The following is a 17827-nucleotide window of genomic DNA, read 5'->3' as shown; positions in this document are numbered from 1 at the left end:
CAAGGACTTCACTGGGCTGCTTCCTCACCTTTACATGCTGCAGTCTGAAAACATTTTTTCTGCTGTGCCTATCCTCTGTTCCCCAAGGTGCTCAAAGTTTGTGACTTCCAAACTGGCTCTCGTGTGTGTGTGTGTGTGTGTGTGTGTGTGTGTGTGTGTGTGTGTGTGTGTGTGTGTTGGCGGGATCAGGCAGCGTCTGGCATTCCTGGGTTGTTCCTGTCAGTCCCTTTCCCAGCCTCTGCTCCTCTGCTCACTAGACATGGTACATACTGGGCACCACTGTCTTGGAATCTCCTAGTCGGATGACTGTTTTAGCATCACCTTCTGGTTTATTTAGCTCTCACCTTTGTGTCCTTTTCTCTTTGATCCCCTGGCTTTGTCATTTCTAGTCTTAATGCCGTTCTGATTCCAGAAATTGTAGATGGGAACTTTACATTTTGTTTTATAGGCCTAAAATATAGCTCAGCAGGTAAAGAGGCACTTGGCATTAAGCCTGATGGCCTGGAACCCACACTGTGAAAAAGGACAACAGCCTTCGTGTTTCTCTTTGACCCCCACAGGTGTGCCATGGTAAGCACACCCCTCCCCCAGTGAAGTAAATGTAAAAATGTTCATTTCCCCATGCCAACATGATCTTTCCAATGATTATGTCAGAAAACTCCCCTAACTCAGGGTCTGCAGCTTACTGTTGAGAATACAGAACATGCCCCCCTGCATTGTATCTTCCCTTGAGCTCCTGAAGGAAGTGTGTTTTCCCTGCTTCCTACAGGTGAAGGTGTCTCTGCAGAGTAACTTTCTGCTAGGTCGAGGCTACAAAGTTGGTTTTTTTTTCCTGTATCCTGGCTGATGTTTTGAAATTGGAATTTCACAACTAGATGATTCAAAGGTCTAGGGATTCTCAGTCACTGTGGTTCCTACCCAGAGCAACAAGCAAATTGCCTTTCTTTATTGGTGGACACAAGGGAAAGCTTTTCCCACCTTGCCATGCCCCCACCCCAAGTGTGTGGGTTTACAAGGTGCTTTACACCCCTGATTTAGGATTGTGTCTTGGTTAGGATTTCTGTTGCTGTGATAAAACACCCTGATCAAATATTTTGGGGAGCTAAGTGTTTATTTTGCTTACACTTCTGTGTCATAGTCCCTTAGGGAAGGAAGTCAAGACAGGATCAAACAGGACAGGAGCTGCTGCAGACGCCAGAGGAGGGCAGCTAACTGGCCTGCTTCCATGGCTTGTTCAACCTGCTTGCTCATAGCGTCCAGGACCGCCTGCCCAAGGACGGCTCCACGCACAATAGGCTGGGCCCTCCCTCATCAATCACTAAGAAACTATCCCTACAGATCTGCCTATAGGCCAGTCTTATGGAGTACTTTTCTCATCTGAGGTTCCCTTATCTGGAATGACTCTGTCCTGTGTCAGGTTGATATAAAAGCCGGTCAGCAGAGAGTACATCACATCTGTCAGTCCTGCTCTCACATCCTGTCTGACACCCACCTCTGTCTTTACTCCTGCCATACCAGCCTTGACTTTTCTTCTCTCTCCTAGCTCTGGTCTCCTTTAGAGCTCTGCTGCCTGTTCCTCCTTGTTGCTATTACATGGGTGGGTGTGGCCAGATTACCTGCCTTCAACCTAGTTTGCCAGCTTGGCTACTCTACTTGAGCTGTTAACTCTGTGTTACCCGTCTAGAAGTTTGAAGCAGAGTATATTGACATATACAGCTCAAGTCCTCTGAGTACAATTAAAAATTGCATTATTTTCCATCAACCCTTTTCTTTTATTCTACTTTTCATCTCAAAACAACAACAACAACAAAAAAACAAAAACAAAAACCAAAAACAAACCAAAAAAGCATCATCAGATCACCCAGCTTTCTAAGCTGATTCCTGTCCTCACTCTGCCTGTGTGTTGTCATGATCCCCTCCACCTCCCACAGAGCTCTGCCCCTCCCCCCCTTAATTCTAAAGGTCCTGGAGCTGTCTTTCCCATGAAGTCCAGCTGGTTTGCCCATCTGTCTCTTTGAATATTCTTCAGGGCAGAGGTGTCTCTTACAGAGAGGGCCTAGCTCAGCCTTAGTGCCTGAAGGGTATGTTATGAAGACGGAGTTGACTGACTTTATGACCTTGGTCTATTTACTTTAGTCATCTCATCTCTTTCTCCTCCTTTGTTTTTTCTTGTTTTTTTGTTTTGTTTTGTTTTGTTGTTGCTGTTGTTTTTTGTTTTTTGTTTTTGACACAGGGTTTCTCTGTGTGTGTCTATCCTGGACTCGCTTTGTTGAGCAGGCTGGCCTCGAACTCACATTGATCGGCCTGCCTTTGCCTCCTGGGAGTGCTGGGATTAAAGGCGTGCGCCACCACACCCAGCTCTCTTTCTCCTCCTCAGGTTGTCTTAACGTATGCTGAGCACAAGCTGTGAGATGGGAACGCTCCCTCATCTCTTTATGCGTGGTTTCCCAAGACTCTCTGACATGTCTAAGAGCAGCCGCAGTGTTCCCGCTACATGTCTCCAAGTTACTCTGCACTTCCTCCCTTCATACCCTGAGCAGTCTGTATATAGTTTTGTGTGTAGGTTCCAGCTCTGGGTGGGTATACACTGTTTAAAAGGTGGGAAGAGAAGGGAAGGCATAGGTCACAAGGCTTGCTTGGAGTAAGTGTAGCGCCGGGGAGGGAGCCTCTGTCCTTGGTCCAAGCTGGCTTTGCAGCAGCAGGCTTGAGTAAGGAGGTTAGCCCAAGTCTGTAGCAGTCAGGAGAACAGCATATGGAAACGCTTTTAAACGTGGTGGACCAGCCTCACACACTGATGCATCCTCATAGGTCGGGCTCTGTCAGTCATGACGCTGCTCTAATTATTGGTTATTTAAATTCTGTTTGTTTTTTTTTTTTCATACCATCAGTCAGGAGTAATGCAAGCCAATCAGTAGCCTTTGAGGGAGTTTCTGTTCAGTTGGATTAAAATGAGTTTTTCTGCTTTATTTGTCTCTTTTTTATAAGAAAATGTAAAATATATAAACATAAATCTGTTGGCTACTGCTGACTAATTAATCCAATAAGGGTCTAACCCATAGGGTCTCCTGGAAAAGCACCAGCTTCAAAAATATGTAATTTTAAAAACACGATTCAACCTTTTTCCTATTCATCATGTGCATTTCTCTCTGTGTGTTCTAAAGTCTTCAAGGGGCTCCCCCCCCCCTTTCTTAGATGCAAGTTCTGTGAAGATAAGGCTCTCTGTCATCCATTTCCTCTTCCTCGAGAACTCTCTTTGTGTATTAGAATAAGATATTTCTATAACTCAAATACACATCTTCTGTTGTAATTTTTAACTATATTCTGTTTTTTAAATAATTCTTATTTTATATACATCAGTGTTTTGCCTGCATATATGTCTGTATGAGGGTGTCAGATCCCCTGGAACAAGGAGGTACAGACAATTTTGAGTTGCCATGTGGGAGCTAGGAATTGAACCCCGGTTCTCTGGAAGAGCAGCCAGTGCTCTTGACTGCTGAGCCCCAACACAGCATATTCTGATCACGGGGTTTTCCCATAGCTCTTCTCAGAGCCTCCCCACCTCCTGCTCACCCAAGAAAGGAGACACTCTTCCTTTCTCTTCTCTTTAGAAAACAAGCGAAAACCCCAAGCAAACCAGAATATAAAAGGCGCAGAGACGCACAAGACACATGCCCTTCTTAACCCTGCCCTGCAGCACCTGGTGTGCTTCCTTCTGTATGGTGCTGCTCAGCAAATGGCACCTGAAATCTTACCCACCTCTCCAGAGTCACCTTGACCTTGCTGTGACACTGTCTTCTCCTAGCACTAGTGGTTTAGATAGGGCATTTTACCCAGCTGGCATTTAGCAACAGTGATGCTATTGTTCTTTAAGATTTCAAGTCATTTCTTCCTCTTCATCAGAGTTGCTTTCTCTAATCATAATTGCTTCCTTCGCTGGATAGCTAGCATTTTAAAAGAATGCTTTATTTGTTTTGAATTTGATTTTATCACATCACTGATGTCTTTTTATTATTTAACCCATTGGATACTGCACCCTGGGACATATATCTTATATTCTTTAGTGCAGTTAGTATAAATTACCTATAGATAGCATACAGAGGCCAATATACACAGCATTCGGATGTCTCTTAGTAGATGATTGTCTTCAAACTTATATCTTAACTTAAACCAGTAGGTAAATCTATATTCATTTTCTTGGGTCATGTATACTGTCACATCTCTTATTTTCTTCTTTTTCAAGTTATATATATAGAGAGATTTTTTTAAAAAAAATAAAATGTTTATTTGTACATGCCATTTTCTCAACTTTCAGGAAAGTGTATTGATTTTTTTGAGGAGTTCATGTGATTCTGAACTGGTAGTAAAGTCAGACTGAGAAATTACTTTTATTCTCTTCCCCCTCCTCCCCCACCCTGTGTGGGTGGATAGGTGTGCGCATGTGCAGACTGAAGATCATTCCTCAGAGCCACCCCCTCCTTTTTTTGAGATATGTGGAGATCATCATGTAGGCTGTGTGGAAGAGTTTAGAGTTTATATGGTAACAGAGTGACAGATGCATTAGTTAGTGCTGCCATCAAGCCCCACAGATGTCTTTAAGGAAGCTTTATAGGAGGATGCCATTTGAGCTAGGGGTAGGCCTTCGTGTGTGTGTGTGTGTGTGTGTGTGTGTGTGTGTGGTGTGTGTGTGTGTGTGTGTGTGTGTGTGTGTGTGTGTGTGTTTCCAAATTGGTGAAACTTATGACTCTTAGGACATGTGATATCTAGAGAAGTAATATCTCAAGTAATGGTTTGAAAGAAATAAAGTAGAGGCTCGTCTAGGTAAACTAGTGTTTCTAAGACAGCAGCCTGGGTCACACGATTGCCATAGTGTCTTCAGTATTGCAGAGATCCATTGAGGCCTAGGTAGAAGGTTACCTAAATTGAGATTTAATTTGCTACAGGGAGAAAAGAAACGAGTACTTTCTCATTGTTTTTTAAACTTACCCAATTAAAAATTGTGCAGTATAATCATGAAAAATGACAGACTGTGAGCTTTTTATATGCCTCTAAAGTTATGCTTTCCCAGTATGATCATGATCTTCTAGCAGCTTTAATGACTTTAGAAATATTTTTAGTACAAAAATAATTTTTTCCTCAAAATTAGCAATATCATTCTTATAGGAGGTCATATAAGGTAACAGAGTGGCCATTTTGTGTTCATGCTGGCAGTGTAGTTTCCAAATATTAACAGCCTAAAAGATATTTTTAGTGATTCCATTTTGTCCCTTTTAAAAAAATTCAGTGGGTCTTTGTGTCTGTGTGTGTGTGTGTGTGTGTGTGTGTGTGTGTGTGTGTGTGTGTCTGACAGTATGTAAATACCAATGTCTAAGAAGCAAGCCCATGTGAATAGTTCTAAGATGGCTCATAAGCCAGGGGTCCTCAGGTCTTTAAGCAAACTGCCACAAAAATTCAGGTTTATCTTAAGACCTTGCTCTAACAGTGGGTTGCCAGAGAAATGAAGTACGGTGTAGGTGTGTGTGTATGTGTTTAGAAAGCTTGTAGAATGGATTTGCTGAAGGATATTTAAGTACGTTTACATGTTTGGACACTTAATATTTGCTTTGTATTAATTAAGTATCTAAATCAGAAATTATCTACAACTTAGGGTTTATTGGAGACGATTAAATGTATGATGATATTTACTTAAAAAAACAAACAGACAAAAACCAACAGATCCATGATTACATCATAATGTCATTTGTGTCGCAAAAGTGGAACATTACTAGATTACCCAGCCCATTTATGGAGGACAGAGGCTGAGTCTGTTTTTCTCTTGTGTGTGTCACAGTTGTGTGACATCTGCTGCATTTCTATTGCTGGAGTCCCTGGCATCTAGCATGTGGCACTTTCTTAGTCGTTTAACAAGCAAGTAGAGGGTGACCCTTGATGGTGTGTATCAACGATCCAAAATGAAACAAATGGAAGTTAAATCATATATTCAGAGCCGCTGTCACCTCGGACTGTTGAGGACGAGAGAGTAGAAGGGATGCAGGTCCTGATGTTGAGGAAAGATGATTCACTTCTTTGTTTACTCATATTTTTCTTGCTCACTTCTGCCTTATGAGTATGTATCTTTTCCATACACCCTTTTAAAAAAATCACATTAATGTAGACAATTTAGGAATGCTTAAAGCAAGGCTGAGGACGATTGACATTTAGATTTTATCACTGAGCGATGACTGTAAACACTGGACACATGCGTTGACTGGCCTGAGAGTCTACTCTATTCTCACCGTCACTCCTCTTCAGGAGTGTTTGCATCTTACCGGGACCTGCTGCCTGTGGCCTGCCTGACATTTGCTAAGTTTTTGGTCTCTTTGCCTTATTGTTTATTTGTTTTAAATAAGTCAAGATTATTCGAAACACAAGGAATGCTGCAGGTTTTTCTTTTTCAGTTTTATTTAAATGAAAAGCTTTCTTAAATATTAAAAATTTTATTTGGTTAGAAGAATAAATTTAAATAACCTTAGTGCATAACTAACAGAAAGCCAAGCATTTATCTTGCATCAATCTGGGTAGGGTATTCACAACATTTTGTTCATTTTTAAGTGATACCTATTTTCAGCTTTTTCACACTAGTATAGTTTTTTTTTTTATTTTTACTGGGAAAATGCTTAGGATTTGTCCTGTCTGGCAGAGCTAAGGTCTGATATTACCTTTTCCTTCTTGGTCCCTAGCTTAAGCTCACACTGACGAGCTGTGGGCGTCCATAGGGGCTGCATTTTTGAAAGTACAAATACCCACTTATGCCAAACATTTTTCCAAATAAGAGCTAGATGAAGTTGAATTAATGCCGCCTTCAGATATGTTAGCCTCCATGTCAACCACAGAATTATTTTTGTCTCTTTTTAGCACTTGGCTTTTGAATAAAATTACTTACCCAGCAGAGACTGTCATGGAAGGAAATGTTGTGTTATAGCCATACTGTCTGCCCTTGTTGCTGCTTTCCCTAAGCATCACAAAGCTGTCCAGTTCCTGTGAGCTTTTAAAGTCTTGTCTGTCGTTGGGGCTGGCAGGCAGGTGCTAACTGCTACAAACTGATGAGACAGCAGCAGCTGCTTGCCTACTGTGGTAAGCCCTGCCTCTGTCCCTGCTGTGCTCGGCAGGGAGGGCACGTGGAGGAGGTAGTGATGTAAAGGGTTTTGTGGTTTTCCTTTAACATATACCAATGTTTGTTTGTTTACAGATATGCTTCCATCATTTCTTCAAAAAGCTGACGTTGTCTCTGAAGCTTCTAGAGAGACTTGTGTGGCACTGAGTGACTGCCTTAATCTCTTCACTAAACAAGAAGGGGTAGGTCAATCAGGGTTGAAGTTTTAATAGCAGTTCCTTGGGTGTCAGGTGCCTAATTATCTGATAAGCCACTGTGTTTAAGATGTTCAAATGTTATATAGAATTAGTATTATCAAAGGAAATGAAAACTTCACTTTCCATCAAAATTCAGAACTTACTCATTCTTGTTCAAATGGGGTGATTGTGAAAAAACCTTGTAACATTGATCTACCCGATGGTTGTGGCATTTCAATAATCCTAGGGATGGAGAGGACTCTATAACAACAGGATATTATTATGTTGGCTCTGAAAACTGACCTCCATGATGAACTTCCCTCCGCTGCTGCTTTCCTGCTCAACAGTATGCCACTGGATTTTTACAAATTTGAGTGGAGCAGTGTGGCTGTCCATAGGTTATTCTCTTTTTAAGGATTAAAATACTGTAAAAATGTCTTTTCTTTGTCTCAACTAGTAACTCCAGCTCCAAGGAGATCCAGTGCCTTCTGCCAGACTCTGGGCAGTGCACTTGAATGCACATCTCTTCTTTAACCCCGTGTGTGTGTGTGTGTGTGTGTGTGTGTGTGTGTGTGTGTGTACACGTTTATATGCTAAGTTACTTTTCTTTGTTGTAATTTACCATATCTTTTGATTTTCCTTGGTACACTCGTTATTTGCAGTCACATGTTCTTTTATTCCAATATTAACTCTAAAGATCACCCATGTACTTCATATAAGAAGATACAGGAAGCCGGGCGTGGTGGTGCATGCCTTTAATCCCAGAACTTGAGAGGCAGAGGCAGGCGGATATCTCTGAGTTCGAGGCCAGCCTGGTCTACAAAGTGAGTCTAGGACAGCCAAGGCTACACAGAGAAACCCTGTCTCAAAAAACCAAAAAGAAGAAGAAGAAGAAGAAGAAGAAGAAGAAGAAGAAGAAGAAGAAGAAGAAGAAGAAGAAGAAGAAGAAGAAGAAAAAGATGATGATGATGATACAGGATACTGAATGTCGAGGAAAGGATTAAAGAGGCTACAGAGGCCCTCGTAAGGCAGAGCTAGAGAGCTTGCATAGACAGAGACCAGGGCAGGTAGTTACATAAGGCATCAAGGAGCCTGCTCAGAAGCCTTTGGGTTGGTAGTGGGCCAAGCTTACTCACTGAAGAGCTGATTGAAGCTCAGATCCAAGTCTAGGGTAGTGGCAATTCAAGTGGTTTGTGTTAGATGAGGAGTGTACTAAACTACGTCTCCGGGACAAAGTCACAAGTTCATTGCAGGGTGTCACCATGCTCCAGGTGGCTGGTTTTATGTCAGGTGGGTGCCACCACATCCAATGTGAGGTGTGGTGCTGTCTGTGCTGTGCTCCTGGACTTGGTTTTTCTGATACAGCCTTGGCATGCCCACATGTCCTCGTTTTCCTCTGCTAAGTTTACAGACAATGTTTTACTTGGCGTGCGCATCTAGCTTTTGGTCTGTGCTGTGGTTTGTGCTGTTCAGATGGTAATAGTTTGCCAGAACAGACCAGATAAAGTCCTTCTGCATCAGCACTTTCGCCCTAAGTGGGCCAAATGGCATTGCATAAAATGGAGTCACCTAGGGCAAGGCACAGCCTCTAAGATGCTGTTTTGTACAACCTACAGCAAACATGCCTAGCCAGTCCTCCTCAGCCTTCATACCATTACGTCTTGTAATGATTAAGTGTCAATTTTTCTAAAAATGTCCCTTCTCAGCATTTCTGGTTTTGGAGGTTTGCATATTTCATGTGCTAGTTTGTTTAAATGAGAGATGATATAATGTTCTAAGTAAGTCTGAAGTGAGATAATAACTTTGGAACCGAATTACATTGCTGGCTTTGTGCGGTATTTAGCACTCTGTAAAACCAAGTCTCTCGTGTCTTCTGTTGTACCTGATGAATGTGCGGGCACCGTTTCATTCTAGGGAGGTATGACTTTTAAAGCTGAACAAGAGTTAGGCTTGGTGGGTGTTTAATTTCTGGAAAAATACATGTGTTTTAATTTTTTAAACCGCCAGTATAAAACAGTGTATAACCCATTTCTTACTGAAAAACAATCTAGATAGACAAAAGTATTAGCTTAGTGACTATTTATTAAATTTTCTTTGCCTCTAAAGTTTGCCAGGAAGGTTATGTGCAGTAGCATAAGCAGAATGCCCTGGGCCAGTGAGCACTGAGCTCTGAATAAAAGCTGGCAGTCATGATCATGAAGAGTTCGCATAAGTAACACTCGTGATCCCTTCTTGAGTCTTTAATATTTTGTTTGTCTTGTTCTGAAAAAAGCTAGTTCAGAGACAGCGTAGATCACATTGGGCTACATAGTGAGCCTCTGCACCTGCTCCCCTCACAGGAAAAGAAAAAGATTTAAAAAAAAAAAAGAAGAAGAAGAAGAAGATTTCCCTGCTCTTGGGATGATTCTGCCCCCCATTACTCACTACTTGCCAAGGAGCAGCAGTGGTGGTCCCTGAGCTTTGATGTTTGATGTAAAGGAGACAAGCAGGAAGTTGTTGGAAGCCCTGGCCTCAAAGTGTAGCAGGCCTGGTTTAAACTTCAGTCTTTATCCAAATGTGTGATGGCTTTCCTTAAAACAAAATGGTATAGAACATTAGTTAGTTCTGTAAGAGTAAATGATGCCGGATCAAATGCCTACAGGTGCACAGGCACACAGGGAGTATAGCATCCTGCGTGGAGAGCTTTTCACTTAGAAACTGCTATTTAATGTATAAGATGTTTACTGTTCCTTTAAGATAGCTTTTCAGAAATATTATGGAATTCCATCTCCCAGTAAAATCATGAATTTTCTTCTGAGAAATGAGGGATAAATGAGAAGTGAATACATAGTGTCTATGAAGGTTTTCTTCCTTCCTCCATCATCATCATCATCATCATCATCATCAAAGACAACTTTTCAATACATAGCTATAGTTGACCTTGAACTTTCAGTATACCTACCTCAGCTTCTTGAGTGCTGGAATTATAGGCAGGATCCATCACAGCAGACAGGAAGTTTGTCATTCAGATACGGTTCAGTCACAGCATAGGAATGGAGTAGCCTAATTGAGATCACAGTGGCATACTGGACTGTCTTGCTTATCTGCCATTATAAATTGCATTTCTACTATCTGAATCTTTATTAAAAGAGCTCTGAAGTCATACAGACTTGTGTGTCTCAGTTTGGTCGTAGCTGTTTAATCATTTGTTTTTTTTGTTGTTGTTGTTGTTTGTTTTTTTATGTTGTAGAGGAGTTTATTAAATGACCATAGAGGGAGAAGGAAAAACGGAAGGGGTACCCCAGAGAGAGAGAGAGAGACAGAGAGAGAAAGAAGAGAGAGAGAGAGAGATATGAGAGAGAGGAAGAGGGAGAGAGAGAAAGTAAGAGGGCAGAGCAGGTAGAGGGGGTAGAGAGAGCTGGGTTTTTTTTTTTTTTTTCCTAAATATTGTCTTTTTTGTAAATGTGGCCAGCTGAAAACCATGTGATAGTTTTGAAGACTAAAGGAGCCCCTCCTCTTGGCCATGCCCCTGTTTTGTATGTTTCACAACGCCACTGAACCCCATAGCAGCAAGCCTGTACTTTTTTTATTCTCTTTACTTGCCCGTCTTAAAAGATGTTCGGTTACTTTATCGTTTTTGCTAGGAATGCAAGCCAGCGCCTTGTGCTTGCCAGGTGAAGGCTCTGCCACTCTGCCACACTCTCAGCCCCACTCATTGATTTTAGGATATAAAAATTTAATTTTATATTTTCAGTTGTCTTGGGATTGTCTCTTTGCATGTTAGGCATGCCTCTTTACCTCAATACAGAGATACTTTAAAGACAATATTCCCAGGATTGTGCTAAGAGGTCAGTCCTAAAAATGCCCTTAAGTCCTTATCTGCTCCTTGGAGTTTATCACAGCCATGTGCTTGCGTCTAACAGTGAGTTCTGACCCTTTCTGATTTACTTGGTCTAATCACGATTAATTCATGAGGAAAGCAGAGTATGAGACTTGGTACAACCATATCCATATAGACTACTCTGGCTTGTTATGGAAACCAAGGCAGTTTTAGTGTTTGTGGGCCTTTGTGCCTGAGTCTTGTGCCTTCTGGTTCTGTAATATGTGGATGTTTTACTTTTGGGGGCATGCTCTCATGTGACCTAAACAGCTGGAGTTTTCATTATAACCTATAGATAACTGAAGTGTTATTGCAGGCAGATTTAATTTACTAAAAGCAAAACAAAACAAATCTAATTTGTTGAGAATGCTATACTATTCCAAAATAAGCTGAAAATTTTTGCAGTGTGTGTGTGTGTGTGTGTGTGTGTGTGTGGTGCTGGTAGTGGAGGAGTGTGTGGAGGCCTGAAGAAAACGCTGGCTGTTGTTCTTTGATACCACCCACCTTGGTTTTTGAACAGGGCTGTCATTAGCCTGGAATTCACCAGGTAGGCTGGGCTGGCTGCAAGCCTTAGCAGTCCACCTGTCTCCTGTGACCTCTAGGATTACAAGTGTGAGTGAGCCATCATGGCCAGCTATTTACTTGGGGTCTGGGGCTCAAACTCAGCTTCTCTTGCAGTTAAGAGAAGCAGTTCACTGGCTGTGGCATCACCCTAGCCCTTTGTGTTGATCTTTTAAAGGGAAAAAAAGCTACAGGAACACACGGAAATAGTAAAGCTGTTTTTAATTTTTATTTTCTTTAACCTTGTCTGAGACTTTATCTAAAAGCAAGACATTTGTTTCGTAAATTATATATTTCCATGTTTTTTCTCACCGGAGTATGGTCCTGGAAATACTACAGTGATACCGGGAGCCATCACTGGCACTGTGTACTTAGTCAAACCAGTTTTTCTGAGTCAGGAGCCTGCCTGGTTGAAGTTGCTAGAAGCTCACTTGTAAACATTGCATGCTTTCATGTTAAGTCTCCTGCCACCGAGGGGAGGTGACCCAGATGTGTGGCTGATGCTGGTGGAAAGATGCAGATACTGGGCTGGATGGTCTGAAAGGTTACAGCTTGTGCTGTTCCTCTGGAGAGAGCACTGTTTCTGTTGAAGAGAAACCACGTGATCATGCGGGCTGTGCCACTCTTCCAAGGCTTGACCTCTCATGGTGATTTGCCTTTCAGTGCTTCCAGGTGATGCTTGAGTCATTCTATCTCCCTCGGCTCTTGTTCGCTGATATGGATGACAGCTGCTCTAACTACCACCGTGTTCTAGCCACATCCTCTTCTCAGAAGTCGGTGCGCACTCCATCAGTCCATGCCATAACCTCACCCCAGCGTGTCTGCATGTGCGTCCCTTGTGTCTTCTTGTGTCAGAAGCTTCTGGTTCTTACTCTGCTTCTGAGTTGGTCTTTTCTTCCGCACCTTTCCTTATTGTAGCCTCCATTGTATATGTGTGTCTTTCCAGTTTCACTCCCGGAAACAGGGTGCTTTTCCTTTCAGTTTCCTCTCTGCTCTAGGCCACAGAAGGGATTCTGACCATTGTCTCCGTGCGGTTAAATGGGAGGCTTTGTTTGTTGTTGCTGTTTGGGATAGATAGGCTTTTATGTAGTTCAGCCTGGCCTCAGACTCACTATGTAGCCAAGGATAACCTTGAATTCTTGATCCTCCTGCCTCAACCTTCATAGTGCTGAGAGTACAGATGTGCCCTCTTGAGAGGACACTTAAGTTATTTTGCTTGCTTTCTGAAGGACTTGACTTTTGGCTACTTACTGCTTCTTTGCTCTTTCTGTGGCCTCCATGGTAGCTCTCCTTCTTTGCTTCTTTGTCCGGTGTGGCTGCTCTGTCCCTTCCTTACTCACCTTCTGAAGCACCTGCTTCTGCCGCCACGCCTTAGATGTTAGCAGCCACACCACGCGGGTGATTTTCCTGCAGTATCCTTCGTGCATTGGTAGTACCCACTTCCTTCACTAGGAATACACAACTATTTCGACCCCGACCTACATTTCTGGAGCTCTGAATCAGTATGTAAGCTGCCTTTTGTTCTGTAAGAGATTCAAAACCAGTTTGTCTAAAACAGGCCTTTATCCATCTCAGTTGGCATTCCCACTAAGGTGAGACTGTGGGAAATATCTTTAGTTGAGCCTTCTTCCTCATTTTCCCTGTTTTGACTGAATTCTGTCAATCTGACCTCTGCAGTTCCCACTGCTCCCCTTTTCTCCATCCATAACTGCTCTGTGAGGCTCCCAGGGCAGCTCTAAGGGTGACTGCCACCTCCTAATCCCAGGTTCCACCCTTTAAAACTAGGTTAGGCTCTTCGGTCCCAGGACTTCCTGTGGCCACATTACATCACGACGCACATCACACTGGAGCTCTTTAAAGACACAGCATTCTTCATTCTGTCTTTAGCTTGAGCTTGGCGTATTGTTGATGGCTAATAGATATCTGAGTGCATGAACAATGACTGTAAAAAAGGAAGAACATGGCTGGGCGTGGTGGCACAGGCCTTTAATCCCAGCACTTGGGAGGCAGAGACAGGTGGATCCCTATGAGTTCCAGCCTGGTCTGGTCTACAAAGAGAGTCCAGGACAGCCAGGGCTACACAGAGAAACCCTGTCTCAAAAAAGCAAACAAAAACAAAAACAAGCCAAAAAAAAAAAAAAAAAAAAAAAAAAAAAAAAAAAAAAAAGGAAAAAGAAAGAAAGAAAGAAAGAACGAACTTAGCTTTCAGGTCAGAACTGTCTGCATCTAAACTCTGCTACATCAATTTCAAGCAAATTTCTTGGGAATTCTATTTCCAAGTCTGAAAGCCAAGATAAAAGTGTGCAGGTTCATAGGAAGCGATGGGTGTGGTGCCCCTTCCCCATTTCAGGGTCCTTGTAAACTGCCTTGTAAAACAAAGTATCCTTTGTTGTCATCCCTGCTGTGTTGATGACCTCTTCTGTAAGCTGGGTTCTTTTTCTAGGGCTTCGGGCCTGAAGGGAAAGAATCTGCAGCCGGGGCCTCCCCTTCATGGCCAAGTGTGCTTAATTATCAATCTAGAAATTTCAAAGTCACTGTGAAACGTTCAGACATGGATTCCAAGTTTTCTGAGTGAGCTGTGTGTGCCCTACAAATAGACTGGGCACACAGATCTAAAGGAACGCGAGGTACCCTGGGACTTGTTAAATAAACACCAACTTTGTTTATCGCTGCTGCCCTGCTCAGTAAAGTACTCTCCCACGTGGAGAGTAGGTGCATAATTTTTAGAAGTTTTATTTTTCTGCTACAGCCTCTCATAGTTATCCTGAAGTCTCCTTAGCAGGTCAGAAGTGTGTTTTTGTCTGGGAGGTTGCCTGCCACTGCAGACCTTGTCTGTCGCCATCTCGTTTAAGTGGGCTTAGGTCAATAGGGACAGAATGTTTGACTCTTTGCCCGGCTCCAGCTCGTATCTATTGGGGTAGTAAGCAGGCAGAGTTGCTCTGCGTTAGGGATCCTGAGCCTTTCTGCAGCAGCCAAGACTGCTGGAAGAGTATGTCTTTTGCCTACTTGAGTCTCCTCAGCAGCCGTGTGCTGGCCGTTTAAAAGTTGTCAAGGAGCGGAGCTTAAGCACAAGGCCACTCTAGGACCTTGCAGGAGCCTGTGTGTGCTCACGCTACAAGCCAGGAGCAGTTCTCTTCTTGGAGAATCTCGGCAGCTTGAAGGGTGTGGGCAAGCTTTCCCCAGCGGCAGCCCCTACCTGAGCTTCCCGGAGCCGCCACGCCAGGGAAGGGGAGGAGGGACCGCGACCACAAGGAAGGGAACCGCCTGCTGCCGGCTGCAGGCCACGCCGCCCGCCCGCCCGCTCGGCTCTGCTGGCCGGGACTCTGCGGGCGGGTGAGCCCCGGAGGGCGGGTCTGAGGCCAAGCCCAGCAGCCAGGGCGAGGGGCAGAACTGACCTCTGTGGTCTAGCCGCTGAGTCCTGGGCCACGGCCGCTCCTCTGCCCGACCTCTACCGCTGCTGGGAAAGCGGGCCGCCGAGGTGACTTAGAGGGACCTTGCGGTACTGCCCTGGGTCGCGCCTCACGGATCAGATCGGCTGGAAGAGGAGGAGAGCAGGCCGAAAACATCTGTGCTGAAGCTCACGGAGGAGCTGGGGTGCAACGCACCAGTCTGGGTCTTCAAGACCCAGCCCAGGTGGGTGGGTTTGTGTGTTTGCTCAGCCCTTCTCGGGAAGCTGGGTTGGGTAGGGGGTGGGGTGGCCCGGCAGAAGGCAAGGAAGGGGGAAAACAACCAGATGTGATCCAGGGATGTGAGTTGGTCCAAGAATAGTTGGACCGGTTTGTGTATAGCCGGAACTGACTCGGGGCGGGGGAGGGGGGGCGTGATGTAGCCACAAGACCCAGTGTCCCCTTTTCTTCTGGGGTGGGGGTGGAGTGGGCGTTCTGCTCGGTGTTTGTGCCTTGAGTTCCTAGAAGAGCCCCCAGGGAAACAGTCCTTGGCTGTTGTTTCTGGTTTAAATATTAGTATTAGGTCAAGCCAGCTGGAGCGGGAGGAGTAAGGCATTGAAAGACAACTGTCCTAAATAACCTTCCAAGTTAGTGATTTTTTTTTTCATCTCTTCTCTGGTTGACATTGACCTGAACTTAACTACAGCAGTTTCAGGGATCGCTGGCAGGAAAGTGCCTCCGAGGATTGAGAGAGAAGTCGTGTGTGTGTGTGTGTGTGTGTGTGTGTGTGTGTGTGTGTGTGTGTGTGTGTGTGTGTGTGTGTGTGTGTGTGTTGGGGGCTTTCGTTTTCTACTGTTTTGATTAAGGGTTTTTTATTATTCAGGCGCTGGCCGGCATCTCGCTCCCTAGCATTCAGAGGCTCTGGTTTTCAGTTGGGTTGGATTTTTCTCTGCTTGGAAGGAAGGAGACAGGCAGGGAAGAAAGATGGGAGGGCATAGCTGAGTACAGCTCTTAAGAGTTACTGGAGCTATTAAAAGTTTCTTCGTTTTAATTAGATTCAAGGAAGGCACTTGGCTTGGAAGGCAAAGCATTGCGTGGCAGAAAGCAGTGTGAAAAGAGAAAAATGCTTGCAATTCGTGTTGGTGGACTAAGTGTAGGGTAGATTATGGGGGCAGAGTATAAACTTTCCATTCTACAGAATGGAGCGTCTCAAGTAATGTTTGGTTAGCACTGAAACCAGCAATTTGTCAAGGTAGTTCAGTTTTGGTCTAGTGTTTAATCTCAAGGTGAGCGCCTGGCGGTTATTGTGGTATGTCTCCATGTTACTTTTGCCACGACTGGAGCCTTAAAGGAATTTGAATCATTGTGAATATAGTCGCTGGACTCTATTCCTCGTCTTCTTTAGGAGCCTTTTATAGATTAATTTTCAAGAATTTCGTTGGTAAAAATGACCCATGTTGTCTTCACTCAGCCTTTCTGCACTCCACAAAAGGGGGAAATCACTCAGTTATCCCATAATAAACCCAAATGCATTTCTTACATATGTGATAATTTATAAAAGCATATTTAAAATAGTGCACATGAAGTAACACGTTCTTAATACTGTGGTGCCTCATGCCTGCTGTCTCAGTACTCTGGAGAGAGTCCTGCAGGAGCCAGGGCCTGAACATTCTTGCAAAAGCAGCCAAAAAGCAACCAAAAAGGGTGTGCATTAGCAGACCGGGAAGAGTGGAGCACTGTGGGGAGAGGGCAAGCAAGGTCTTTTCTAAGGACTCTTTGGAATGTGCTTAAAGAGTTGTAGACCTAGGCTGAGAGCTTAATGTCACGGAAAGATTTTGATCAAGGGAGAGATTTGATCTTTAGGAGAAAAAGTGAAGCACAGGCCTGAAATCAGGACAACCAGGTACAAGGATTCAAGAGAGATAATAGGACTGAGTCAAGCTTGTTAGTTAAGCAAAGGAAGTTACAAAACACAGATCTTCCAAAACATAAATCAGAGCTGGACTGATGGTGAGCAATGAAGGGGAAGGCGGAGTCATAGCTGACTCCTAGCTTTCTGGTATAATTTGCTGCATAGGTAGGGAATAGGAATGTGGGAAGGTGAGGCAGCTCTGTTTTTGAAATCCTGACACACCCTTGTCCTATAAAAGCTTGGGAATCACTGGGACCGCTCTGAGTCACCTGAGCATACTTCATGCTCAGAGCCCCCAAATTTGAAATCAAAGGCACAAATAATGTCATGTGGATGACAAGTATAAGCAAAGGAGGTAGCAGGGACACACACAGACACACACAGACACACACACACACACACACACACACACACAATCAGTGAGAGGCTCAGGAGCGTTCCAGAGCAGGTGAAGCATGTCGGGAAATACAGGTAAGAACTGCAGTGTGTCCTTGGTGCTGGAGCCGTGAGGTCAGTGGGGTCTTTGGCTTGACAAGGTCTACACTCAGGACTTAAGAAATATATCTATCCTCGCAGAGTCTGTACTAGGATGATTTTCAGCTGGCAACATCCAAGCACCCCCACAAAGTGGTTCGTCTTTAAGTGAGTAAATATCACCTGCTCTCTCACAAGTCTGCTCTCCATTCCACACTTGGGCTCAAGACAAAAATATGTTTTTCTTCCCTACATCTTTCTATTAAAAATAATAACCTATATCAATAAAAATAATTATGAGAATTATCC

General features: G+C 43.8%; 1 protein-coding gene across 6 annotated transcripts in view; it reads left to right on the top strand.

Moving 5' to 3' along the window:
• Osbpl1a (oxysterol binding protein like 1A) overlaps nt 1-17827 on the top strand; it is a 194093-nt gene that overhangs the window by 66739 nt on the left and 109527 nt on the right. For 2 of the 6 annotated variants that reach the window (XM_051163746.1, XM_051163740.1), the window contains one exon: nt 7226-7332. In XM_051163746.1, coding sequence (XP_051019703.1) covers nt 7226-7332 — 107 coding nt within the window. Of the gene's footprint in view, nt 1-7225; nt 7333-14440; nt 14529-15052; nt 15380-15666; nt 15780-17827 lie in introns of those variants that run through there. The other 4 variants (XM_051163742.1, XM_051163743.1, XM_051163745.1 and 1 more) reach the window with 4 other exon arrangements.

The sequence above is a fragment of the Acomys russatus genome, chromosome 20, assembly GCF_903995435.1.
Source record: "Acomys russatus chromosome 20, mAcoRus1.1, whole genome shotgun sequence".
Taxonomy (NCBI): domain Eukaryota; kingdom Metazoa; phylum Chordata; class Mammalia; order Rodentia; family Muridae; genus Acomys; species Acomys russatus.
This window is presented reverse-complemented; position numbering and strand designations above follow the sequence as displayed.